Source organism: Onychomys torridus, chromosome 3, assembly GCF_903995425.1.
Source record: "Onychomys torridus chromosome 3, mOncTor1.1, whole genome shotgun sequence".
Lineage (NCBI taxonomy): Eukaryota > Metazoa > Chordata > Mammalia > Rodentia > Cricetidae > Onychomys > Onychomys torridus.
In genome coordinates this window covers 141,421,298-141,447,153 of record NC_050445.1, presented here as the reverse complement: position 1 = coordinate 141,447,153, position 25,856 = coordinate 141,421,298, and the positions used below count along the sequence as shown (strand labels likewise).

The 25,856-nt window shown below is 42.7% G+C and overlaps 1 protein-coding gene across 8 annotated transcripts in view; it reads right to left on the bottom strand.

Moving 5' to 3' along the window:
- Parp11 (poly(ADP-ribose) polymerase family member 11) overlaps nucleotides 1-25,428 on the bottom strand; it is a 36,451-nt gene extending 11,023 nt beyond the window's left edge. Inside the window, exons 1-8 of one of the 8 annotated variants that reach the window (XM_036181177.1) lie at nucleotides 25,241-25,428; nucleotides 12,010-12,053; nucleotides 11,743-11,861; nucleotides 9,880-10,008; nucleotides 9,007-9,127; nucleotides 6,386-6,461; nucleotides 3,089-3,161; nucleotides 2,872-3,002 (exon numbers count right to left, since the gene is read on the bottom strand). In XM_036181177.1, coding sequence (XP_036037070.1) covers nucleotides 2,872-3,002; nucleotides 3,089-3,161; nucleotides 6,386-6,461; nucleotides 9,007-9,127; nucleotides 9,880-10,005 — 527 coding nt within the window. In that variant the 5' untranslated portion in view covers nucleotides 10,006-10,008; nucleotides 11,743-11,861; nucleotides 12,010-12,053; nucleotides 25,241-25,428. Of the gene's footprint in view, nucleotides 1-2,871; nucleotides 3,003-3,088; nucleotides 3,162-6,385; nucleotides 6,462-9,006; nucleotides 9,128-9,879; nucleotides 10,009-11,742; nucleotides 11,862-11,932; nucleotides 12,054-24,749; nucleotides 25,103-25,240 lie in introns of those variants that run through there. The other 7 variants (XM_036181179.1, XM_036181178.1, XM_036181174.1 and 4 more) reach the window with 7 other exon arrangements.
- Nucleotides 25,429-25,856: the final 428 nt, after the last annotated feature.

Below are 25,856 nucleotides of genomic sequence, written 5' to 3'. Positions count from 1 at the left end.
TAGGGCAAGGGTGAATCAATGCCCTCACTTTGTGTTCCCATACATCTTTGTGCTCACCCATACATAGCAGTGGCCTGGTTCTTTGACCTACAGACCTATATATCATCAAATCCCAAGGACCTAGAATACTGCCTATCACAAAGTGGGGGCTAAGACTACTTGCTGGGCAGAGGAAGGAGAGAAGTAGGAAAGGCATGTATAATATGTAGCAGGGTGGACTCACTCAGGGCCTGGCTATCGTTACAGATGATGAGTTACAGCTGACATGGCAATGAGACCGGTGAGGCTATTTTAGTTCTGCAGAAAGATTTCAGAGTGACAGGCTGCCTATACCACAAGCCTCGGTAGTTTGCACTGTCATGGCCGGTGTCTGTGGGCTGACATTACAGAAGATCACAAAGGGCATAAAGTAAGGACATTTTCTAGTAAATTCGTAGTATAAAATGCTATAGGGTTCAGCACTACATTTTTATGCTTTTACTTAGAGCTCTGAAGTATGAAGAAGATGAGTATGAACTCCATCTCAGAGACTTAAATTAAGAATAATCGCAACAGGGGCTCCAGAGATGGCTCAGCAGTGAAGAGCACTTGTTGCTCTCACAGAGGATCTGGTTCAGGTCCCAGAACCCACATGGCAGCTCCCAACCACCTATAGTTCCAGGGGACCTGACCCCCTCTTCTGACATCCACGGGCACTAGATATGCATGTGGTACACATATATATATGCAGGCAAAAACTCATACACATAAAATTAAATAATCTAATTATTTAAAGAATAAGTAAGTTTCACCAACTCACTTTAGAAAAACTAACTGAATCACTGAAAGAATAAAATCATAGGGAGCAGAGGCTTCTATTTTTCCCAAAACAAATTGAATAAAACCTTTTTAAATTCAGTGACTGTCAGAAATATAAGGTTTTTGGTAAACACTCAAGACTATAAAAAGCACAAGCTGAAAGCCTTGTACTGTTGCTATAGTACAAGGATATCTGGAACAAACTGAGGCCCAGAGACTTGGAGCCACAGAAGAATTCCATATACCATTACTGTGATGGTGAGCTTCAATTGAGGACTTTACATAATGTAGAGTCACCTGGGGATGGAGTCTCATTGAGGAACATTTTATATTTTTGGTTGTGAGCCTAGCCTTTAATGGCTGAGCCATCTCTCCAGCCCGAGGAGCATTTTAGATTAGGCTGATCTGTGGGCATGCCTTTGAGGGATTTTCTTGACTAAGTTAATTGGAATGGGTCAGTGTGGATGACAGGAGAATCTAGGTAATAGTGGAGAAAGCAAGCTGAGCACTAGAACACATTCATTAATTCAAGACTTGACTGTGGATGTTTATTATATGTATATACAGTGTTCTATCCGCATGTACCTCTGACAGCCAGAAGAGGGCACCAGACCTCATTACAGATGGTTGTGAGCCACCATGTGGTTGCTGGGAACTGAACTCAGGACCTCTGGAAGAACATCCAGTGCTCTTACCCTCTGAGCCATCTCTCCAGCCCGCATCAATATTCTTAACTTTTCTCACCACCTTGACTTCCCTGAAATGATGGACTGTAACCTGGAATTGTGAGCCAAATAAACTCTCCCTTAAGTTGTTTTGGTCAGGATATTTTACCATAGCAACAGGAAACAAAACTGTAACAATTACCAAAGGAAAACCAGCCTAATTCTCAAGTACATGCAAATGAAATGGGGGACAGAAATACATTCCAATAACAAAGCAACTGATTATGTGTGGTTAATCTTGGTCTGTTTTTGGCAAATGTTTATTTGATTGTTTTTTTGAAACAGTCTCACTATATAGTAGTGCAAGCGGCCTCCAGCTTGCTCTGTAGCCCTTGAACTCACAGTTCTGCTTTAGCTTTCTGTGTGCTGGACTAGCAGGGATGTGCCTCCTCATCTGCCTGTGTAGCAAACCCCGACAGATGTTGGACAGGATCACAAGTACACAGGGCTTATTATGGTAGAATTCTACTTCTCTGGTGATTTGAAATTCTTCTGAATAAATCATTAAAATCTTATAACAAAAATGTCAGAAATCAAATCTCATCTACAAATGTTTATTTAAAATATTTCAGAAAACCACTATTTAAATATTATTTATTACAAAAGTACAACATAACAGGTTAACTTGGGTAACAAATTAAGTTTTAAGTAATAAGCTTTATATTTAAAGGCACACTGAGAAATCTAACAATCATTACTAAAGTAGATTTAGTAATGAATAGAGATTTTTAAATCCAGAGCATAAACTGAGTGAAGCAAGAAATCTGAAGGTAAATTGTAAAGTGTTCTTTCAAACAAAACAAGCAAAGAGCTGCAGGAAGGATATATGAACTGTTTGTTTTGTTTTTTTAAGTCAGTATTTCCAGAGATTTCTAATTCAATCTAAAGTGCTGAGGCAAGTAGCTTCAGCAAAGCTAAAGAGCTCCATTTCAACCAAGATGCAGTTTCAGACCTAGCGAAGATGGAGCTTCTCCCATCTGGCTGGCTGAATGCATTCCAGGAGACTATGCTCTCTAAGGATGGAGAAAAGGGCTGAGAGGCCAGCAAGAGCCACAGAGATGGCTTGGGTGTTAAGAGGATTTTGTCTCTTGCAGGACTCACATAGGCTCACAACTGCCTCTAATTCCAGTACCAGGGGACAGAATGCCCTGTCTGACCTCCACAGACACCACACATGCACAGACATACACACAGACAAAGTCATACACATAAAATAAAATAAATGTAAAAAAAAAATTAAGGCATGGCAAGAGAAGGACAGCGAGAGAACACAGCTAACCTTGTGTGGCTATCCCTACAATTTGGAAGAGTGAGACAAGGAGAAAAGAGAGATGGGAAACCCACTTACCTGCAAAAGAACTCCCATAAGTCTAAGTTTTGAATCCTTTGAATCCTTTTAATTCGGTTCCGATCCATTGTTTTCCCAAAGAGACTGGCAACTTCGTTATATTCATGGGTTTGGTTCTGCAGGGAAACCAGCTGGAAGAAGATGTTTGCAGAGTTTAACAGTGGTTTTCCCACCTGCTGGCCCAGGATGGCCTGTCCAACAGTCCTTCTGCCCTTACCTGGTAGGGAACTTCGGTATTCACATTCTCCCAGTGTGTTGGCATGGGGATGGCCTCATTTTCACAGATGTAACTTCAAACAGCAAAAGACAGAGCAGAGATTCAGAAGCAGATAATTAGTGTTGGGGATTTAGCCTTTTCTCCACGGCTGAGTTTTCTGTTTGCAATATATTCATGACAAACTCAATTAAGTTTAACCTTTGGCTTCACTTAGAAATATTTACTGAATGTCTACTTTCCTAATTTTTAAATGCTGAGTTATAAATTTTGATAGGAATATACAAATCTACATAGCTTCAACACTTCAAAAACTGCTAATTCAATTCCTTTTTGTTGACATTTCCATAAAATGTGAATTATATTTTAGCCAAAGAAAAGGAATTTCTAAGAAAAATTAGGCTGACTTAGAAAAATATCTGAAGCGTCTACAATATTTGTATTGAATGAAATTGGAAATTTTACCAGCCATTGCTGTCCTCTATGACCTGACTCAGCCCTCCCTTCCTATTTCCTCAGACAGAGCACCCTGACTTGCTGAGTGCAGTCAATCGCTCGGCAGCAAATCTTTAAAAGTCATGTAACATGGTCATGCCACAGGACACCAACACAGAGATGGTGGCAATGGAGGTTCAACAGCAAAATGTAAAACAGGTACACTAACCTTTCTCGGGAACTCAAAGTTAGTGGATGAAACTAACCAACCTCAAACCTATCCTTAGCTCACTTCTGTTAAATTATGGGGGGAACCCCAATACAATACATAATTTTTAAAAGATTTTTATTTGTATGTGTGTGTGTATCTGTGTGTAAGTGTGCTGCACATGTGTAGGTGGCTGCAGAAGCCAGAAGAGGGCATCCAATGCCCTGGAGCTAGAGTCACAGTCAGTGGTGAGCTGCCTGTGTAAGTGCTGGAAACCACTCAGGAAGATATTAAAAGTGCCAATAAGTACAGAGTGGGAACCTTTGTCCCTACTCCAGGCAGTGTCCTGGTCACTTCTTACTCTTCACTCCTCCTCCACATAGTCACTGTCTCTAGACCCAGATGTCCTTTGCTTCCTTCTTCAGAAAGCCAAGTTCTACTCAACACAAATGGTAGCACAAAGCACACATTTTTGCCCCTAGGTTGTTCTGTTCATTTAATCAATTCTTATCATGATCTTTATCAATATGTATGCAATCTCCTCATTCCCAGGGCCAAGGGGAATCCCAGCACATGGCAGACACTCAGTTAACACTCAATTAATAAATGCCTTCTCTGCTACACACACACACACACACACAATTCCATTCATCTGTGCATGGCTGGGGAGCAAGAGGTAATGTGCAGCCCAGGCACAGCGAACGGGAGCTGAGGTACTTCCACTGTGGAGCATCTTCCCTAGGCCTCTTTAGTCACTAGGGGCTTGATGTGTCATCTAGGGACTGCCCAGAAGGGTTCTGCATTGGTGCAGGAACAAAGTGGGTGGTTCCCTAGGATTTGGGGCCCAAATAACAGAAGAGCTTGGAGACAGAACTGTAGTTTATTGAGCCGCTTACTTCTGGTGAGACTTGGCTTGTTTCAGCTTCTGCTACTCCATTCGGAATGCTGCAAAGAACAGATCTGTCCATTTGTCATTTCATATGCCCGGTAATTTATTAGAGAATGACATCTCTGAAGTGGCATTTCAGAGTCAAAGGATGCATTTACTGATGGCTGTAAGATACTATCTAAATGGAGTCTTGGAACACTGTACTTACTAACCTTCTCACCAGAAATGTGGAGGGTGCCTATCTTCCAGCAACCTCTCCAGAAAGGCATTTCTTCCAGTTTTGAATTTCAGTCAGTTAACAAAGGACTCTGGCATAATTCATACTTTCCTTCATCATGAGTGTGATTGTAGGAACATTCAAATTGTCCTAAGAGAGTCCTAGAAGAACTTCAAATACTATAGGAAATATTATTTAAATTAACTTAAACACTAAGTTATTTTTTGAAAGCTCTCCATTTTTTCGCACTTTGTACAATGCATCTTTCAGCTATGGGGGAAAGTTTAAATAACTTGTATGGACCCAGGGCTTAGCAGAACACACATTTACCAGGCCTGTGATGAGTGCCCAGTGCCATCCGCATCAGCAGCTCCCGACCTTCATCCCTTAGTTTTCACACTTCAGTCCCCCCCTTTCCTTATGCCTCAGTTGCTGTCCTCTGCTGTGTACGCCCCCCCTTCTGCCTTTGTTTTACAGTTGGTACACCCTGGGACGGAAGAAAATGTTTGACCCTAGCATGGACTTCTCACCCCCCTCGAAGGGATACCAGCTATACCAACACACAACTGTGAAACACTTCCTGTTACTGTGTCTCACTTCCTGTATTCTATTCCTGGCACTGAGGAATGCATACATGATGTAGCAGGTAAGAACAGACTCTCTGTGTGCCAGATGCAGGAAAGCCTTCATTATCTTTTAAATCGTGATGTTAAAATATAGGCCAAACATGTTGAGAAAGAACACTGCAAGTTTTTCTTTCCTTACTAGTCCCTTCAAGTCCTTTCTTTGCAGAAGGGCATTCCCTACAATTCACACACTATCGCTTTCTTTCCCAGCTGCATCTGAAGTTCTCCAAACAGAAAGAACTTGACATTCACTTGAGGAATCATTCTAGAAAATAGGAGATACACTCTTGAAATTTTCCACTTGTCTTCCATTCCTTTGTGCAACAAATTTATTTGCCTCTGGCACTTCACAGTTTTTTGTTTTTTTGTTTTTTTAGTCTATATATGGCAACGGAAGCAAAATGAAAACATTCAAGCTGGATGCTGGGAAGATAGACTGCCGCGGTGGCAGAGCATCCTCCCAGGTCTCTAGTCAACGTGGACTGGCGTTATATCTAAGAGTTGCTCAACAGGGATCTACATTAGTGCAGGGGCAGACAAAGTGGGCAGTTCTCTGGGATTTATGGTCAAATATCTGGAAAGTTCTGTGAGAGTATGTCCAGTTCAAATTCAAACTTAAGCTCAATAGGCCATGTTAAGGGTTTTAAACATAAAACACATGACATCTTATAATTATCATGCACACTGGTCTAAGAATTGAAAGAAAAAGATATATATATATATATATGGACATCCATATGACAGAAGAGAATGAAAGGAAACAATGGCAAAAGACAATGGTTATTTTATCAGCAAATGAGAGGTTTAATAGTGCAAAGATCACTATTAGTCCATGAGATGAATGTTGGTCTACCTGGTTTTCTGCCAAAGAGTAGGAAAAAGCAGGGGAGGAAGCCCCGCTCCTTGCGCTCCCCATTTACAATACCTGAAGGCACTGATGGAGAAAGGAGCCCTTTTTATCAGGCGCTGTTTTCCAGTGACGAGATTCATCTGCTTCATTTCTGAACACAAAGACAGACAGATCAGATGAGGCACAGAAACACACAGTGTTCCCAAGTGTCATGCAGCTTAGTAGCCACAACATATGGTGGCCGTGTGGCTTTGGGAGGAGCTGACAGCTGGGTAGTTAAGGTCGTTCATCATCCGCCTATTCGTCACGTTGTAAAGGTGCAGAGCAGGACCCTGCTCCAGTGCTTGATCTGGGCCACACCATGATGCTCACTCATACCCTGCTCTATGTGCAGGGTGTCCTGTTGTGCATGACACCTCAGGTAAACTGTCACTAAAACACAAGAATTCTAAAGGCAGAAACTTAAAAGCATAGAAAGACATCATATACTAAATCTTCCATTGGATTTGTTCCATGGAGAAATGCATTCTGGTTTCTCTAAGAATTTGGAAATTAGAAAGGGATACATTTCCATATAACATTTGCACAACTCATACAATTTCAAAAATGCGTGTTTCTTTACTCTTCTTGAAACTGTGCACCTAAACCAAAGAAAAAGGAAAAGAAAACCTGACCAGAGACAACACATATTTACACAAAGATCACAGTGACAGAGGCTACTATCTAGTTAGCATCTTCTGCCATGGCCTTGGCAGTATGTACCAGGTCCCGTTTATCCTCTAGGCAAGCAGTAAATCTTAACAAACGCCACTGCATTTGTCAAATGTGGGCTCTGCCACTCCTGCATTCTCCTAGACTCAGCACACTAGGGCATTGCCACCACTCAGGGAAAAGCAAGATCATCTCAGGACATGGCACAAAACCTGTGGAGTCTTCTTCACAGCTGTCTCCATGTCCTTCACAGAGAGAAGCTGGACAATGGCAAGATGGCTGGGGTTAAAGGTCCTGGGAAGGCTGTGGGAAATGCTAGCACCTGCACCTTAGAGCAGCACCATTTATTTGTTTGTTGCCACACACCACTGCCATACTTTAGTAAAGATCTTTTTTTTTTTTTTTTTTTTTTTTGATTCTGGGTCTCGTGGAGGCAAGAATGGCCTGAACACATTATGTAGCTGAGACTGGCCTTGAATTTGTGATCCTCCTACCTCCACAGCCTGAGTGCTGGAATTACAGGCATGCACCACCATGCCTGGTTTATGATGTGCTGGGGTTTCATGCATACTAAGAAGGTACCCTATCTAGTGAACTATATTCTGAGCATCTACAAAGCACTTAGGAATCTTAGAGTATAGTTCACCAGTGAATATTCTTAGTCACAAGGGGCCTGCTGAATTACCTACCACACACTTCAACAATGGTATCCCCCTTTACAAAGCCTGAAGTCTGTGTATATCACACTGTGTCTGTCCTGCCTCCAGAACTGTGCTTGTATACAGCACTAGCACGGAACACTATAGCATCTGCCAGACGCCTTCTGCTGGAACAGAATACCAATGTCAGCATTCCTTATGAGAAGCCTGCTTGCCTGATGCTAAAATTGTTTAAAGTCAGGATTAACTGGAAGTAAAATGAAACTGTTATCACTCTTCGAATTTAACTTATTTATCTATTCTTTGGATCATTCTTGACAATCAGCAATTGCAAGAAAATCATGTTTGGTAGGATGGTATTTCTTAGCTATGTCTGTACTATCCTTGACAAACCCTTACCACTTCTGGGAAAGCATTTCAGGCTTACACTCCATCCTCAGCACACCAGTCAGAAAGACAACTCAGCAACTGGGAAAGACCAGCTAGAAGACCAAATGTAGAGTGACCACATGGGCAGTCATTAAGAAGCTGCCCATCCCAATCTCCTTTGCCTCAAGCCATAAACAGTGGGTGAAGGCAACCTGAGTGAGAATCACGGCCTGAACCCAACAGTTTTCATGAGACACCTGATAACATGACCCCACATGGCGGGTGAATCCAAAGAGGCACAGGTCTAAACTGAAGCTGATCAGCACAGTGCCTGGGTTCATCTATGAAAGAGCCAGTGAAACGAGGAAACATCAGGAGCAGTATCCATTGAAGAGACAGCCATCTAAGCAAACTACCAACAGGAATCTCATCTGGCTTCCTTTTGGTCTTAAAACAACTGCCAGGTACCAGTGACTTTCTCATTTGATATTTAGTTTGATGTTTAAGATAAAAAGGTTCCCAATTCCAATCAATGTCCAGGGATGGGGTGCTGAGTAAAATAAGCACTGTAAGTTAGGCGCAGCAGTACAGGCCTGCAATCCCAGCTGCTCTGGAGGCTGAGGCAGGAGGATTGTGAGTTCAAGACCAGACCAGCAATGCACAGAGACCTCATCTCAAAAATCAAAACATGAGAACAAGAGCTATAGAGCTTTACATGAACTCAAAACACACGGCCAACACCACGTATGTTAACACACATGAACACAGAAACATGCTTTTATAAATGGCAGTGCTGCTCAAGAGTCTAACAGTGCAGTTTTACAGAGCTACTTTTGCATAGAACAGGAGGATTTACTTCATGCTTCAAGACATCTTGGCTAATCCTGAGCTGCAGACCGCACTGTGCCGATAGTCTAAGAATACTCTAGAAACACACAACTAGGAGGGGAAACATACCTGCAAAGTCTATCTTGTAGCTGAATTTGGAAGTAGTAAAGGAAATGGAGCCACAAGGGTTTGTTTTGAAGCTTTTTTCGATATCTTCACTGCTAACTGAACATTGAATGTTGGTATCCGGCTTTAAGACAAACCAGAAAGTTGCATTTACCAGCTGTTCACGGTAATGGGTTGGCCACAGAAGTGGAGCTGAGGTCACAGTGACAGAGAACAGAGGAATGAAGGATGCCTACTACCTCCTGTTCTACCTCCCACACACACAGGGAGCACAACCAAACCTGCACATGGAAAATGATTAACGGCATCCAGGGGAGAAACAGCTACTGTTATGAAGGTCTCTGCCACAGTCATCTCACATGTTATCACGAGTTTCACACATTATCTAATGATTACACTAAGTGACTCAAGTAAACCTTCCACCAGCCTGATAACCGAACAATGGGAGGGAAAAAATCCCCAATCTATAAGTTCTTGTGTGGGGGTTCAAGCCTCAGTTAAACTCTCTCTGCAACTTGGACCAAGCAAATGAGCTTTCCTGAGTTCCCCCATTCTTTGACAGAAGATGGTGCACTGCCATCTGCTTCATAGCTGTTGTGAGGACACACAGGATGCATACAGCACCTAACATGACACCCAGAGCGCTTCCCACCCTCTGTTTCCATCAGATCAAACCTGGATGTGCTAGTATGCGCCGGAGTCCATCACCCAGGCATGCTCCCTGTCTAAGCTTACCACTGCTTCTAAGAGGCCATTGCCGGGGAAGAAACAGACTTCTAGCTACTCGGGTTTCCATTAGGGCTGGATCTTTGCAGGGCTCCATGAACATGACTACACACCAGCGAGCCCTTGCCTGTGAAGCTTGGGGCAGGGTACCTGAAACATGTGCCACTTCCCACATTCCGCCAGGTAGAACCAGCCCCACTGCGTGTCTGATGTGTCCATATCATCCACATCACTCTCCATCTTCTTGGGAAAGAATTCCTCTGTCTTGTGAAACATCTTCTGGAAAGCCAGTGAGAGGTAGAGGAGGAAACACCCATTAATGACCAATGTGCTTTCTATGGAACATTCTACTTCATTACCAAGAACCAGGTTCCAACTTCTTTCCCACAGTGACATTTGACAGCTATCTGCAGATTGGCCTTGAAGGTAAGCAACTTAAAATGTTAGTGCTGTTCAACACATCAGGCTGACGATCCTCCTTGGACGGGGCATGTCAATACCCATAGAGCCCCAGGAAATAATCCATCATTCACTTGAATGTCAAGTGCCCCTGCACCACAACTACTTAAGACCAGATACATCTGTTTTTTCTATTTCAAATAGTCATCTTATTTAATGTCATGACGAGACATTTCTAAAATATGACCTGAGACATAAAAAGGGCTATAAAAGGAAAGAATAATATAATAAAGTTTTAGTTAAAATATATCTATACTTGCTTTCATAAACACATGGATATATGCATGAGTAATACATGCATACATGTACACAGGAAAGGAGTTTGAATAGATATGACAAGCTATCATAGTGTCTTCTAAGCACCAAGATGTTGAGAGGGTAATGACAGCAGTGACAACAATCTTCAACCCTTACTATGTGTCAAGTGTTGGTCTAAGAACTGTAGAGACGACTTATTTAACAACAACCTATATGAGACAGGTACTCCTGGTAGAAATTAGGAAACTGAGACAGAGAGGTCACACAATGGGGAAGCTAAGCTCAGGCAGACTGGCCTCAGGGTGTGTACATACAGGCAACATGTTATACTGTTTTATGCTTCATAATCAATGGGTTTTATAATGTTGACTAGAACGTTAATTCATATGTACCTAACCTTTGAAAAAAGAATTGACATTCTTGGGTGGAAACTATGATGAAGTCACCAGAAAAGGGACCAAGTGGCTGATCAAAATGATTTAACTTCATTGGAACTTGACTTACTATCACCATTCTCTAAAGGTTTTTACATTATTGATTTAAATTTGCACAACTAGTCTAGTCTATGGCCCTATCAACCTGAACATGCTTGATCTCCAAACCTGAGAGGGGTGAGACCTAGTTAGTACTTGGATGGGTGACATCCCAGTCTAGACTACAATAGAGAAGCTTTGTAGCTTCTTATAAAGGAGATGTAGAAAAAAACTAAACAAAGCACTTTCTGGGCATAGTTGCACATGCCCTAAGTCCCAGTATTCAGGAGGCAGAGGCAGGCAGACCTCTGTGAGTTCAAGGCCAACCTGGTCTATAGAGTGAGTTACAGGACATCCAGGGCTAAACAGAGAGTCCATGTCTCAAAAAACCAAAAATAAATAAATGAATAAATACATTTAATAAATAAATACATTTGTACAATTAACATATGACTTGCAAAAAAGTCAGAGTACTTAAGCCAAAGGCTTGTCTGCCCACCACAGGCATTCTCTTACCTTCCTTTTCCAGAGTTAACCAAGCGTATCACTTTACAATGCATCTCTCAGAGATGTGTGTGGTATAGAACCTTGTATATACACATCTACACTGGGGATATACCAAAAACACAATCCCCTATACGTTTGATTGTTTTTAACAAAGAATCTGTATTTCCCAATAAGCTGAAAAGTATTTTTATGCCATTATATAAAATGCAAAAGCTGTGTAACACAGGATAAGTTTCCACGATTTTGTCTAGGCCACATTCCCCGACACAGAGCAGAAACTAAAGTTCCTTCCTTGCTGGGTGGTTAGGATGAGTACCTGTGCTCCGTGAAGGGGCTAATTTTGATTTTTTTATTCATGTCCAGCAACTTCCCAAGGAATACTTTTCTGATAGGTCCTTGGTTTCACTCCTTCATGTTTTACAAGTTGATTAGCTGCTGAAAAAAAACAAAACAGAACAGAAGAGCCTGGGATCAGGGCTCCAGGTTAGAATGCACTATTTATTTACCTTGTGTGTCTCCAATGGATGATAAAGACGATGACTTAGAATGTAGAATCAACTGTCCTGCTAACTAGTCCACACACCTGCTCTCCTCTTCCAGCACTCTTCACACTGCTTGGCCATTGTACTGTGAGAGAGCAAGAAAGAAAGAAAGGGGGACCCAGGATTAGCTCTTGTTTGGGAAATACCCTGAAAAATTGCAAAGACAAGCTTGAAGCAAATACCTAAGTTAATACTGGGCCATGGTCCAGTATTTTCTCTATCAGAAAAGGAACAGAGTCACAGAAAGGTTCCCTCCTATGGCTACAGGCCAGTGTGTGCTCTGCGCTTTGACTCTGGGCCTGAGCTGGCACTGTAGGCCAGTCTATGAGCCAAGCACTGCAGCCTGTCCCAGCTACTAAGGCTGAAGCAGGACCATCATTTGAGTCCAGGAGGTCAAGGCCCACCTGAGAAACACAGTGAGATCTGAGGGAGGGAGGTAGAAAGGAGAGAATAGAAAAAGAGGGAGGGAGGACAGGAAGGGAGAGGGGGGGGAGGAAAAGGGGGAGGGGAGGGAGGGTGGGAAGGAGGGGAACTCCCTGCCATAAATAACTCTGACTGAGCTTTGACTAGCTAGGCCAATTCTTGGTCACAATTTATACTTTTTTTTTCCCTCCATAGTCCCATGAACAGAAGAGAGAAGACATTACTTTCCAATTAAAGTCAGGGAAAATACAAAGCAGCAAATGATGTGATTATTTTGTCTAAAATCACCGAGTATACAGTGCAGAGAAGACTACTAAAGCCCTTGAGACATGCTGGGGTTCTATCTCCCTCCAGGTGCCCGCCCCTCAGCCTCATTTCCACCGACAGTCAGTCCTCATCTCCTTTGCTGCCAAGCTTCACAGATGCACTGGCTTTCTTTCAAACAATTCATTTCAGATCATAAAAGCCACAGCATCTTCTATAGTGCATTTCCTCTCCAAAGGAATGGCTATTTTGTATAATTTGGCTCCAAGAGAAAATTGGCTTAAATAAAATAATTTAGAATGCTGTCACTGTAGTAATGATGGTTCTAGTCAGGATCCGTCTACAGGTAATCAAAAGAGCACGTGCAAGTTATCTAACACGGAGAAGCTCTTAATGCACATTAGATGAATGGGACGGTTCAGTTACAATGCCACATTCGGCCTGATTTTCCTCTTTCTAACTGGGAGAAAGCGATGCTTCCTGTGCAGAAGGCTGCAAAGAAGAACAGCCAGCATCAAGTGGCAAAGCATCCTTCTCATTTTCCAGTGTGCACATGGTGGAGCCATCCATTCCAATGAAGAGCTGTATTCACAGCACATGGGCACATTCCACCTGAATCATGCACTGAAAAGTAACAGGGAAGATGAGTTCAAAGTCAAATCCGGATCCATATCTTGGAACACAATGCTGCATTCCAGACTTACCATTTCTAGTGAGAGTGTTACTATAAAGTGTAAGTTATTTTATTAGCAAAAGCATACTTGAGGAAGTCACACTTGGTGATGAAGACATCTTTGCCTCTCTATAAAGAAGAATCAGCACTAAGCCTCATGATACACCTGAATTCCCAGCACTTCTGGGGCTGAGGCAGGAAAAGACAAGTTCAAGGCATGCATGGGTATGCTGGGAGATAGTGCCTCAAAACATACATGCATGCACATACACAAAGTAACATTTTGTTTATTTATTGCATTTGTGTGGGCATGTATGTACCATAGCACATACATGTGTGGGGGTCATTAGACAACTTGTGGAAGTCAGTTCTCTGCTTTCACCATATGGATCCCAGGGATGGAACTCAGGTCATGGGGTGGTGTGTGTGTGTGTGTGTGTGTGTGTGTGTGTGTGTGTGTGTGTGTGTGTGTGTACACATGTTCATGTACATGCATATGTTTCCAAAACCTGCTACTAAAAGCTGGTAAGGGGTTGACCTTTCTTTTCATCCTAACAGAATAAGGAACTCTGGAAGTGTACCCTCTTCCCAGAAGATTGGCTTTTCAACCAGCAAAACTGCTTTCAAAACCATTTCACTCCGGAGAATGTGCTTAAGAGAGTTCTGCAAGCGATGGGATACACACAAGAAACTGCCCATCATCTGTCCTGCTGCCTCTTCTGGGCACAGCCAAAGATGGGGCCCCTGAACCCCCAGGCTGAGGAAGGGCAGGCTGCTGGTACTCCTCATATCCCTTAGCCCACGAGGCAGAAGTTCTGTTCCAGACAAAAACAAGAGAACACAAACTCCCTCCTCTCCCCAGAGTCCACTTCTATTTAAACCAGGCAGCCTGAGACACTGTGTCCTGATTGCCGCCAGTCCAAATTGCTCCCGGGGAGAAGTTTCATGCCAAGAGGATGAAGCCAGGAAGGTGAAAGGGCTGCCAACTCCCTCACCTAGTGTCCTCTCCAGGAGTAGAATGGCACCTTGGGAAAATAAGGCTGCCACCCCCAGATGCAGGTACAGTGACACAAGGACTCTGCCCCAAGGGCAAATGGACACAAGGAAGAAGTCTACAGCTCTGCCCATGGGAGCAGCTCTATTTGGAGGAGAGAGCAGAGGGCCCTGAGACTAAGGGAATGCTGGGCTACAGCGGACAGCTTCATGAAAACCGAGGAAAGAGAGGCATGGAGCCAAGTGGAATGGCAGAAGCGGCAGTTCATACAGACAGAACTTGCCAAAAGGGAACCTTCCCAAAGTTAGGGTTGGGGAAGGGTTTTTGTTTTTTGTCTTTCAGGAGAATGAAGGCTAAGGAATCTGAAGAACACTGGACAAATGAGACATCTGAAGAAAAAGGACAAATCATCCAGGAAAATGTCCCAAGAAAAAGAGTAAATTGGCCTATTGTTATATCACATATAAAAGTTCATAAATCTTCCTAAATGTTTGTTTCTGCTATTCTCTACAGATACTTAACACAAATGATCTTTACGTAGTTTCAGTTCAATTAAAAATTACTCTAGGGGTTGGGGATTTAGCTCAGTGGTAGAGCGCTTGCCTAGCAAGCACAAGGCCCTGGGTTTGATCCTCAGCTCCAAAAAAAGAAAAGAAAAGAAAAAAGAAAAATTACTCTTAAAAAAAAAAAAAAAGATACAGAAATGATAGGATAAAAGGGTAGATTATTGAATCTACTCTGAAAAGGAAAAGGGGGAAGATATAGATATGATAAGATAAAAAGGCAGATAACTGAATCTATAAAAGGCAACTACTAGTTTTAAATTTTTTTACATTGGATTAGATTTTTGTATACTGCATACAAATTGTGTATATTGATACAAATTTGAAATTGATTTGTTAGAAAATACTGTACATATATTTCTAATCTTGTCCAAGGTACTGTACCTATACAATTCATTTAACAATGTAATGCAATTTTCTAGTCCTTGGAAATTATTACCAACTATTTAGGATAATAAAGAAATGCAGGTTAGTAGTTAGTCATTACAATCAAACTTATTAGGTATGTTTTCAAGGTCAAGCAGAAATATATTTTAGATATATAGCTCATCCTCAAACACTTTAGAGATCTACAGAATATGGCATTTAAGATGTTTTAATAACAGATTTTTTTTATGACAATGAGACATGTCTGCTCCTGGCAGTACCAGTCTACTTCAGAGATGATGATGGGCACTGAAGAAACTCCATATGGAGTTTACTTTCACTGTGGCAAAAGTTAGCCACTGGGCAAGAAAATGCCCTTGCTGCGACTGCTGACAGTATGCGGTCCAAAATGGACCAGCAGGACACAAGAGAAAGGACTGCTGATCCTTGACAAGTCAAAGCAGGAAAGCACTTTAGAAAATTCTGCTTCACAGGTGAGTCTGTCAAACTGCTAAGCCTGTAGACCGAAGATTAATGTTCCAACATTGCCGAGAAAACTCATGTGACTGTCCAGGCAGCCAGCTGTTTCTGTCATTCCTCACAGTTTTTGGAAGTGGCTTGTTTGCAATTCCTGTTTATTCAGTTAATATTATTTCCTTCTGGGGTCTCTGAGAAAGTTGAAGATTAGATGGTTATAGTTATAGTTTTCCTTGTTAACAAATTCAGAACAGAAACTCACTAAAGAGGTATAAAGTGTGTAAGTTTGAAAGACATCAAAAGACAGTTTTTGGTTGGTAATACAAGTTAGGATAGAAAGTGAATTGGGTACAACTGGACTCATCAAAATAGGATAGATAATGGGATATTTTCGCTGAATTTGTTAAATGCAAACGGACTAGACATTGTTGATGTATTTATTGCCTATATATTGTATATAGTTATTGTACTTATTGTATATAGTTTTTCTTATAATTTTTTTTTTTTTATTTTAGACAAAAAAGAGATAAATGTGGTGATATTTTATTAGTACTCTAACAAATAAAGCTTGCCTGGGGATCTAAAGACAAAGCCAGCTACTATATTAAACATAGAGATCAGGCAGTAGTAGCATACACCTTTAATCCTAGCATTCGGGAGGCAGACATTCATCCGATCTCTGTGAGTTCAAGGCCACACTGGGAACAGAGCCAGGCATGATGGCACATGCCTTTAATCCCAGTACTAGTTAACCATGGAGGTCTGGAAGTCTGTACAGACAGACAGGAAGTGATAGAGCTGGGCAGAAAGAGGAAGTGATGTAGCTGGGTAGAAAGAGGAAATAAGATGGCAGAAAGGTATATAGGTGTGGTATACAGGAAGTAGCTCTCTCGGAGGCTGAGAATTTCAGTCAGAGGATTCATGGAGTTGATGAGGTAACAGCTGGTGGCTATGGATTGTTCTATTCTTCTGATCTCTCAGTTTAACACCAATATCTGGCTCCAGGCTTTTTATTAATAAGAGTGTTTAACAGTGTTATAAAACATGATGAGAACAATTTATAAAGAATGCCAAGAATACAAAGATAGCTGTGTTATTCCTAAAATCATAAGAGAACAAGCTACACCTTCAAAACATCCATCGTCACCCCAACCTGTGAATATTATGTGTAAAATGTACTTTCGGACTCAGAGGAAACAGCCCACATGTCAGCTGCCAATGCCCACATATCCCCTGTGGTGGGTTGACTAAGAATGGCCCTCATGAACCAATCTGGTGTTGGTGTGGGCCCAGAGTTCTGCTTATGTTTTTCCTCAGGACAATGAAATTCCTCATTTGGTTTCTGAGCGCTGAGTGCACCCTGTGGCTGCAGCTGAAGCCCAACATGGCAGAAACCTATTGGGCCTTTGTGAAAAACTCTCCCCTTCCAATGCTAATGGGGATTGAAAGTCCAATAGGGCCAGCTTTGGCAAGCATTAACGTAAGCCTAGGACCTGCAGCCATACAGTTGGATTCTCCAGAAGGTAATGTATGGTAACTGCTTTTTCAAGTATGTTTGAGAACGTGTCAACCAGACACCTAGATTAAGGATAACACTGAAGATCACTGACCTCCATTTAGTAACAGTAGCGTGCCAGCTAAACATTTTCATTCTCACAATCCTATTCATGCTGGAGCAGGACCTACTTCTCAGGAGTGGCTCTGTGCAACATATTTTGGCCTCCTGAAATTCATTTAGCCCCCTTTGAAGATACCTTAAAATTTGTGAGCCTGAATATAGCCATTATGAGACCATTAGTTCTGCTCCTTGTGAGCTGCCTGTTTTTCCTTTATGGTTCTTAGTTGTTCTTTTGCAGAGCAGTCAGCTTAAGTCGTGCTGGGATCAAGAATAAGGGGCCTCAGTGGTTCGTGTTCCTGGAGTTGTGTCCATGCCAGTGGATGCCCACACGCTCCAGAAGAGAATTTGACATCACTGCTACCATTGTTGCTGTTATAACAGTGACGACCACCGCTACTACTGTTTCTGGGATTGCCATTTCATAACTGGTTACTACAGCTAGCACAGTGGAGACCCTGGCAGCAAAAGTAGCTACCACAGTTAATTAATCTTTCATTCTATTAGGTGAGACAAATTTAAATCAATAATTATATACATTTCAATTGGCTTTGAAAGTTATAAATTTACAAACTCAAGTTCCACTTGCTCTTGGGATACCATCTTACAAGGACTCCAGTTTGCAGTAAGGCTCGTTAAGGAAGGGAATGGCTCAGTTGCCTTTAGCCTACCGGCTATGGGTGGGTTAAGATTTCTGTTGGTCTTTTCTGTGTCAAACACATAGATTGCAAGCCCAGTGCCACTTAGAGATCTTTGGCAACAGTCAACTCTGCAGCTCTCACACAATTGAGCCTGTATGATAATGAGTATTCAGAGACGAGTAGTGCCTGGGGGGTGCTCACCAATCTAAGACAGAATGCCTGTGTGGCCTGGACAGGTGTCTCCATGACGGGTAAGGTGACCTGCTGACGTCCCACACAACCTAAGTCAGAAGCTCATTTTTTAGTAAAAGGGGAGACCTATAAGGCCCTGGCCCCCGTTTTGGGTAACTGTTGCACTGCTTGCCGACCTTGACTTTGATATCCTTCCCTATGCTAATTCCCTGCAAGATTCCATCCTCCTGAATGCTTAAGGAAAGCTCCTTGTCTGTGTATCCAGCATATTGGGCATTAACAGCTTAGATGCAAGATTGTAAAACATCAGAAGCGGGGGTTTGGGATTTAACTCAGTGGTAGAGCACTTGCCTAGCAAGACCTGGGGTTCAATCCTCAGCTCAAAAAAACAAAAAAACAAACATCAGAAGCAAACTTCTGCCCTCCGGGGTTCTCCCATTGTGCTGTAAGCCTGTATTTAAGACCTCCTCCCTCCTTCAACAAACGGCATTTGGCATTCAAAAAAAGAAGAAGAAGAAGAAGAAGAAGAAGAAGAAGAAGAAGAAGAAGAAGAAGGGGAGGGTAGTCAAGGTCATGATGGGGAAACCCACAGAGACAGCTGACCAGTGCTAGTTGGAGTTCACTGACTCTGGACTGACAGCTCGGGACTGAACTAGGCCCGATGAATGTGGGTGACAGTTGTGTGGCTTGATCTGTTTGTGGGGTCCCTGGCAGCAGGACCAGGACTTATCCCAGGTGCATGAACTGGCGTTTTGGAGCCCATTCCCTGTGGTGGGATACCTTGCTCAGCCTTGATTTAATGGGGAAGGGCTAGGCTCTCCTTCAACTTGGTATGCCAGACTTTGTTGACTACCATGGGAGGCCTTACGCACTCTGAGGAGTGGATGGGGGTAGAGTGGGAGGGAGGTGAGGAGGCGGGAGAAGGGGAGGGAGGGGGAACTGGGATTGGTATGTAAAATGAAAGAAAAATTTAATAAATAAATATATAAAAAAATAAAAATTTAAAAAATTTAAAAAACAAAGAATGGCCCCCATATAGGCTCATATATTTGATTGCTAAGTCACCAGCCAGTGGAACTGTTTCAAAGGATTAGATAGACTAGGAGGTGTGGCCTTGCTGGAGTAGGTGTGGCCTTGTTGGAAGAACTGTGTCACTGGGGGTGGGCTCTGAGGTTTCTAAAATCCATGCCAGGTCTTTCTCTCTCTGCCTACAGATCAGGATATAAAACTCTGAGCTACTACTCCAGTGACTGCCTGTGTGCAACCATGTTCCCTGCCATGATAATAAACTAAATTTTTGAAACTGTCAACAAGCCCCAACTAATTACTTTCTTTCAAGTTGCCTTGGTCACGCTGTCTCTTCATAGCAACAGAACAGTGACTAAGGCAGAAGTTGGTAATGGGGGTGGGTACTGCTTTGAAAGGTTGGCCAAGCTACTTGTTAGTGGAATGTGGATTTGGGGCTTTAGTCGAGGCTTAATGAGCCACCCTAGTAGGAGCACTGAGGATCGTAGTGTGAAAGCAATGGGGCCCAGCTCAAGAGGTTTCAGGGAAGAATTTCATTAAGTGGCCTAGGGACCATTCTTGTGATATTTTGACGAAGAATGTGGCTGCTTTCTCTCCTCATCTTAAAAATCTGCCTGAGGCTAAACTGAAGAGTTTTGGATTAATGGTGTTGGCAGTGGAGCATTCAAGACAGTCTACTAATGACTATGTTGTATGGTTATTAGTAATCACTCTTATGCAGATCTATAATGAAAAGGAGCAAACTGGGCAAAGAAAAATACAAAATATAAAGTTTGAGGAGAAAAGGAGCATATTTATCAAGGAGATAAATAGAATAATAGAATAAACAGAATAAAGGGAGTAGTGACCCCAGGGCAAGACCCAACACAGCTAAGATTCCACCTTTCGAAAAGGAATTAAAGAAAAGATTAAGCAGTGAAGGAAACCCTCACTAGCAGAAAACTGATGCAAATGTAACTGAAGGAGGGAGTCAAGTTTCAGCCCCATTAAGCAGCAGAACTTGGCAGCTTCAGCCATGTGGTTCTGGCTTTAGAGTCAAGAATATAGAAAGGGTTTGTGGAATCTCCCTCCTCAGATAAGCTGCTGAGGCCTGGTATGTGTGAGGGGTGTCTCTGCATGAAGCTGAGAGAGGCCACTGAGTGAAACCGTGAAGTGAAGTTTGAATTGCACTGGAGACACCAAGATGTTGGATATGCCAAAGTCATGGGATACCTGCCAAGGAGAACTGCAGACTGGGTGTGGAACCAGCTCAAGATAGAAAAGTATAATACAGTCAACAAAGCTGAAAGGAGTTGGAGATCTGAAGAGCCCTTTAACATCAGACATAGTGATGCAGAGTTTGGAGTCTGCCCTGCTGGCTTTCAGTCTTGCTTTGGTCCAGTATTTCCTTACTATGCTCCCTTTTGGAATGGTAATTGTTGCATGAATCTTAAAGAGTCTTATTAATAAAATCAAACCTGAGGCCAGGTATTGGGGTGAATGCTGGAAGATCAGAGAAGCAGAAAAGCCACAGCTTCCTCACCTTGCCAGTTCCTCAGCTGATCCTGTTTCCTCAGACTGGAAGCCTCTCAGTCCTCCTCCTGAATGAATCTCAGCTGAACTGTGGTGCTCCAAAGCCCAATGCTTCTAGTTTCTGGTCCTCATGCCTTATATACCTTTCTGCTTTTTGCCATCGTTCCTTGGAATTAAAGGCGTGTGTCACCATGCCTGGCTGTTTCCAATGTGGCCTTGAACTCAGAGATCCAGAGAGATTTCTGCCTCTGGAATGCTAGGATTAAAGCTGTGAGTGCCACCATTTTCTAGCCTCTGTATCTAGTGGCTGTTCTGTGCCCTGACCCCAGGTAAGTTTATTAGGGTGCACAATACTTTGGGGAACACAATACCACCACAGGTAATGTATAATCTGTGCCATTATGTTGGAAGAATGTGATCTGTTTTTTGATTTTGATTTTACAGGGGTGTTACACTGAAGAGAATGCTGACTCTCATAAGAGACTTTGAACTTTTACACAGTGATGGTCTGTGATAGACTATGGGGATTTTTGAAGTTGGGCTGATTGCAGTTTTACATTATGATATGGCTCTAAGCCTATGGGGGCCAGCGAGTGGAATGTGGTGATTTGAAATAAGTATGGTACCCATAGGTTCAAATATTTGACTACTTAGTCACCAGGGAGTGGAACTATTTGAAAAGGTTAAGACAGATTAGGAAGTGTAGCCTTATTTGAGTAGGTGTGGCCTTGTTGAAGAACAGTGTGACTGGGGGTGGGCTTTGAGGTTTCTAAAGTCCATGTCAGGTCTCTCTCCATCCGCATATAGATCAGGGTGTAAAATCTGAGCTAATGCTCCAGAGCCTGCTTTCATGCCACCAAATTCCTAGCCATGATGATAATGAACTAAACCTCTGAAATGGTAAGTAAGCCTCCAGTTAATTGCTTTCTTTTGTAAGAGTTGCCTTATCCATGGTGTCTCTTCACAGCAACAGTAAAGAGTGACTGGGACAACCCTCCATCGCTAGTCAGTTGTAATGGGTGGTTGTTTGAGCCATGCATGAAGAAGCACCGTCCCTAGTGAGATGGCAGGTAACTGTTAGACCTGCCTACCTATGACTTTGGAGTACATGACAAGCCCCAAGGGGACCCTTAAACCCTGGGATACATATGAGCACTCTCTCTTTACTACCTTGTGGTTTGGATGCTGGAATAGACCAGGGCAGAGCATGCCAGAGAACATCATTGAACCATGTCTTACCCTTCCAAGATCCTGTGACAAATTCCTTTATTCTGACTTCTGAGCTAACCTCCAAATAAATTCCTTTGCTCATTAAATAGACTCCGAGGATTGCTAGTGATATAATCCCAATATTTAGTCTTGGAAGCACTTTCTCCATTTCTCTGTATTTGACATCTACTTTCCATTTCATGGGCTTGAGTCATTTTGCTTGCTTTGGTCTTCTCATATGATTCCTTTCTATAAGGATTTACTCAAATGTAACTTACTTCAACAGGTCTTTCCAGCATCGCAGACACCCTCAGATACCACTTTCTTTCCACAAGTCACACTGCATACAGTGAGTGCCCTCATGGGCAGGCAGGCTCTGATTCAGTTCATGTTTGCACTCCCCTCTTCAAGTATCAGAATCATGTTTATTTAGTAAGTAGAAAACATCTCCTGATGACTTGTTGAGTGAAATGAACTAATGACCAAGGGTTTAGTTTCACCAAAGGGATAAGCAGTAAGAGGAGTGACGACTAAAGATGACCCTTAGCAGGCATGTTCACAGGACAGCCTTGGAGCTTACTAAGAAAGGATTATGAAGAAAACAAAACAAACAAACAAACAAACAAAAAAACCCAAAGGTGGGATGTTTCAAGAGGCCGTGCAGCTAAGTTCAAAACTATAACTGAAAAACATCTCAGAAAAAGGCAGGGTGACTCAGTCAGTAGAAGCACTTGTTATCCAGCCTGACAACCTGAGTTTGATCCCCGGAAGTCACATACATGGTGGAGGGAGAAAAATGATTCCCACAAGTGGTCCTCTGACATTTTATTGTCTGTCTATGCACACACACAATAAACAAACAAATAAATAAACTGAAATCAAAATAAAGCCGGGTGGTGGTGGTGCACACTTTTAATCCCAGCATTTGGGAGGCAGAGCCAGGGGGATCTCTGTGAGTTCAAGGCCTGGTCTTCAGAGCGAGATCCAGGACAGGCACCAAAACTACACAGAGAAACCCTGTCTTGAAAAACAAACAAACAAAAAATGAAATCAAAATAAAAAGGGGAAAGAGATGAAATCTGGTGAGTGTACAGTTCCAGGAACAATGAAAAAGAAGGTTTGAGGGGAAATCTGTAATTGGCATCCAAGTTGCTGAAAACAGAATCTGCCAAAGATACCTAAAGTCCTGTATGTGGAGATTCAGAGACTCTTGGGGACTTCCTGGGAAGTCTGGCTGGCAGAAGCCAGCCTGCAGGAGTGAGCTACGGCTAAGAATGACAGCAGTCTGAAAGAATGGAGACCAAACGACAGCTCCAAGGAAGCGAGACGCAGCTGTGAAAAGAACAGTGAAAGGTGGATCTGCAGACAAAGCAGGGGCTACCATCTGAAACTACAAGAGAGACTAGATAAAATCAATTAACCATCATTTAACAGAACCTTCCATCATTACAAAGAGAATTTGGCCAGGAATGCAAATATTATCTGCATTGATATTTATAGTACACTGTGGTTAGGGGTTTGTTTTACTTTTATATTTGGATTTTAAATCTTTCCAGATGTGCATGGCTTAGGGTGACAAGTTTATTCCCTGGAAAAGCTAAACAAGCTTTCCAGATGCCCTTTCTGTCAAAAGAAACTCACAGATTATTAGTGAAACCCATAAATGCAAAGGGCCAAAAAAAAAAAAGAATCCAAGGCTGTATGTTCACTATGATTAACAAAAGTCAGCTTGCTTAGTCAAACTTACGATTTCACAGAAAACTGGGCCTTTTTTTTTTTTTTTTTTTACAAAGAAATAGTGACATAAACCAAATACATGAGCCATTCACTAGATCCTTGTAATTCTCACCAAAGTTTAACCGGCCCAATAGTACAAATTAAGTGTGATTCTGAGGGGAAATGAACAGAGTGAGCAGAGACCTCTTAGTGCATTACTGAGCCAGTTACTGTCAAGAATTCAGCAAGTATTTGTTATGCAACAGGATAACTATACTCTAGTTTGAATATACTCCAGTAAACATACCACATTCACATAGAGACAATTCAGAGAATTTATAGTATGTGACCTTGAACACAATTTATACCCTGGCAATGGGTGTCTGCGGGAAATCAATAGGAAGGGACTACCAATAAAAATCGACTCCATATCCATATATACATGTACATAGATACAGATATAAAATGAAGATACGTGATAGTTAACAGTGAAAGTGTGTATGAACATCTATAGGCCAGTTTTATCCCAATGCTAATCGTTTTTTGCTAAAATCATATCCAAAAAAGTACCTTCCTCTGACTCGAACTGATTGCAATATTATAATGTATGAATCAAAAATATCTGATGACTGTCATGATGGAATGGAATGGAACCATATGTGCACCCGAATTCCAATCAATGGGGTCATCTCTATTGGGTATGAACTTTAAAACATCGGGGAATTTTCTGATAAACTTAACCGGAAATACATTCCAGAAGCAGGAAGAAAGGAGTTACTGGTTATAGCAAAAGGGTTATTTCAAGTATAGACAGTGGGGTGGGGTTATTAAAGTCAACTTAATGGTTAGCTCAGCCTCTGAGGTTTCACATAGTAAGTCCACAAATTTCTTGAAATGTGATTCTGCCAGTCAACTCCTAAGCTCTTGAGTGTACGTTTTTTTTTCTCACTACTATATTCCCATAACAAGGGCTGAATTTTCTTGACAAATAGATCTCACTCCTCATTCGTGGCGGGCTGGAGTTTGTTTGAATGAATGAATGAATGAATGAATGAATGAATGAATGAAAGCAAAGTAGCAAAAATGCCTGCAGACACAGGAACTACTTACTGAAGGCAAACAAAGAAGGATTCCAGATCACTGTTCTAATAACGTAAAGAAAACATCCTAGAACGTCATCCTTTGAGACTCAGTACATAAAGAGGAGCCTAAAACCTCTGTAGCTTCAAAACCGGGGAAGGAGCAATGAGGGTAAGGGGGCGAAAGACATTAGCAGGTTCGAAAGCCAGTAATTCCAATTAGAAAGCAAAACACAAAATACAGAAAATTAAATAAAGGAAAAAGCCAAGACGGAGAAGCCCCCGGAAGTAAAATCTACAATCGAGAAGGGTAAAGCAAAAGCGCGGAAGCGGCCACCGAATGTTCCCACGGCTCAAAGCCACGGGACCGCGACGCTCAGGAGGCCCGAGGCCCAGGACACCCGCGACCCGGAACGCAAACCCGGAGCCCGAGGCACCGCGGGGGCGAGTTCCCGGGAACGCCTCCCGCCCTTCTCAGGCAACCCCGCCCACTGGGCCCGCCCCGTCCCGCCGGCTACTCACCGGATTCGCTTCCCACATAACGGTGCGAAATCGAGCGGAGAGAGCCTGAGGGAGGGGCTAGCCGCGAGGTCGGTATGGTGGGCTTTTTCCGAGGGTCCCCGGGAGCTAAGGGACCGAAAGGCACCCTTTACGGAAGCCTTCCTCCTCCCCCGCCCCGTCACAAGCTGGCGTCTTCGGACCATCGAACCTCCGGACTTCCGCCTAGAGATAGCCAATCAGTGGTGGTCCCGCCCACCACAAACGATAGCTCCGCCCCTATGGCGCCCTCGGGAATGTCTGCGCAGGTCGTCGCGGGCGGGGCTTTTACCTCGTTTGTAAAGGAGTTTAAATCCAGCCATCCTCCCCCACGTTGTGATCCTCAAGCTTGGTAGCTTGTAGTTCTTCCCTCTAGAATCAATATTTATTAAGATCATCTTATACTGAGTGTGGTGGCCCAGTGCTAGGCCTGAGAAGCTCGGCTCGACCAATGGCATTTGGGTCAAGCTTCAAACCTCTTTGTTTCCTTCTCCATGGAAGTGGAGGTGATAGTTATACCTAAGGGTGTATGCAACAAGCTGACTGACATCAAGTACTTCCATGTTTGCAATGTAGGAAAAAAGTGAGTTATTGGCCAGGT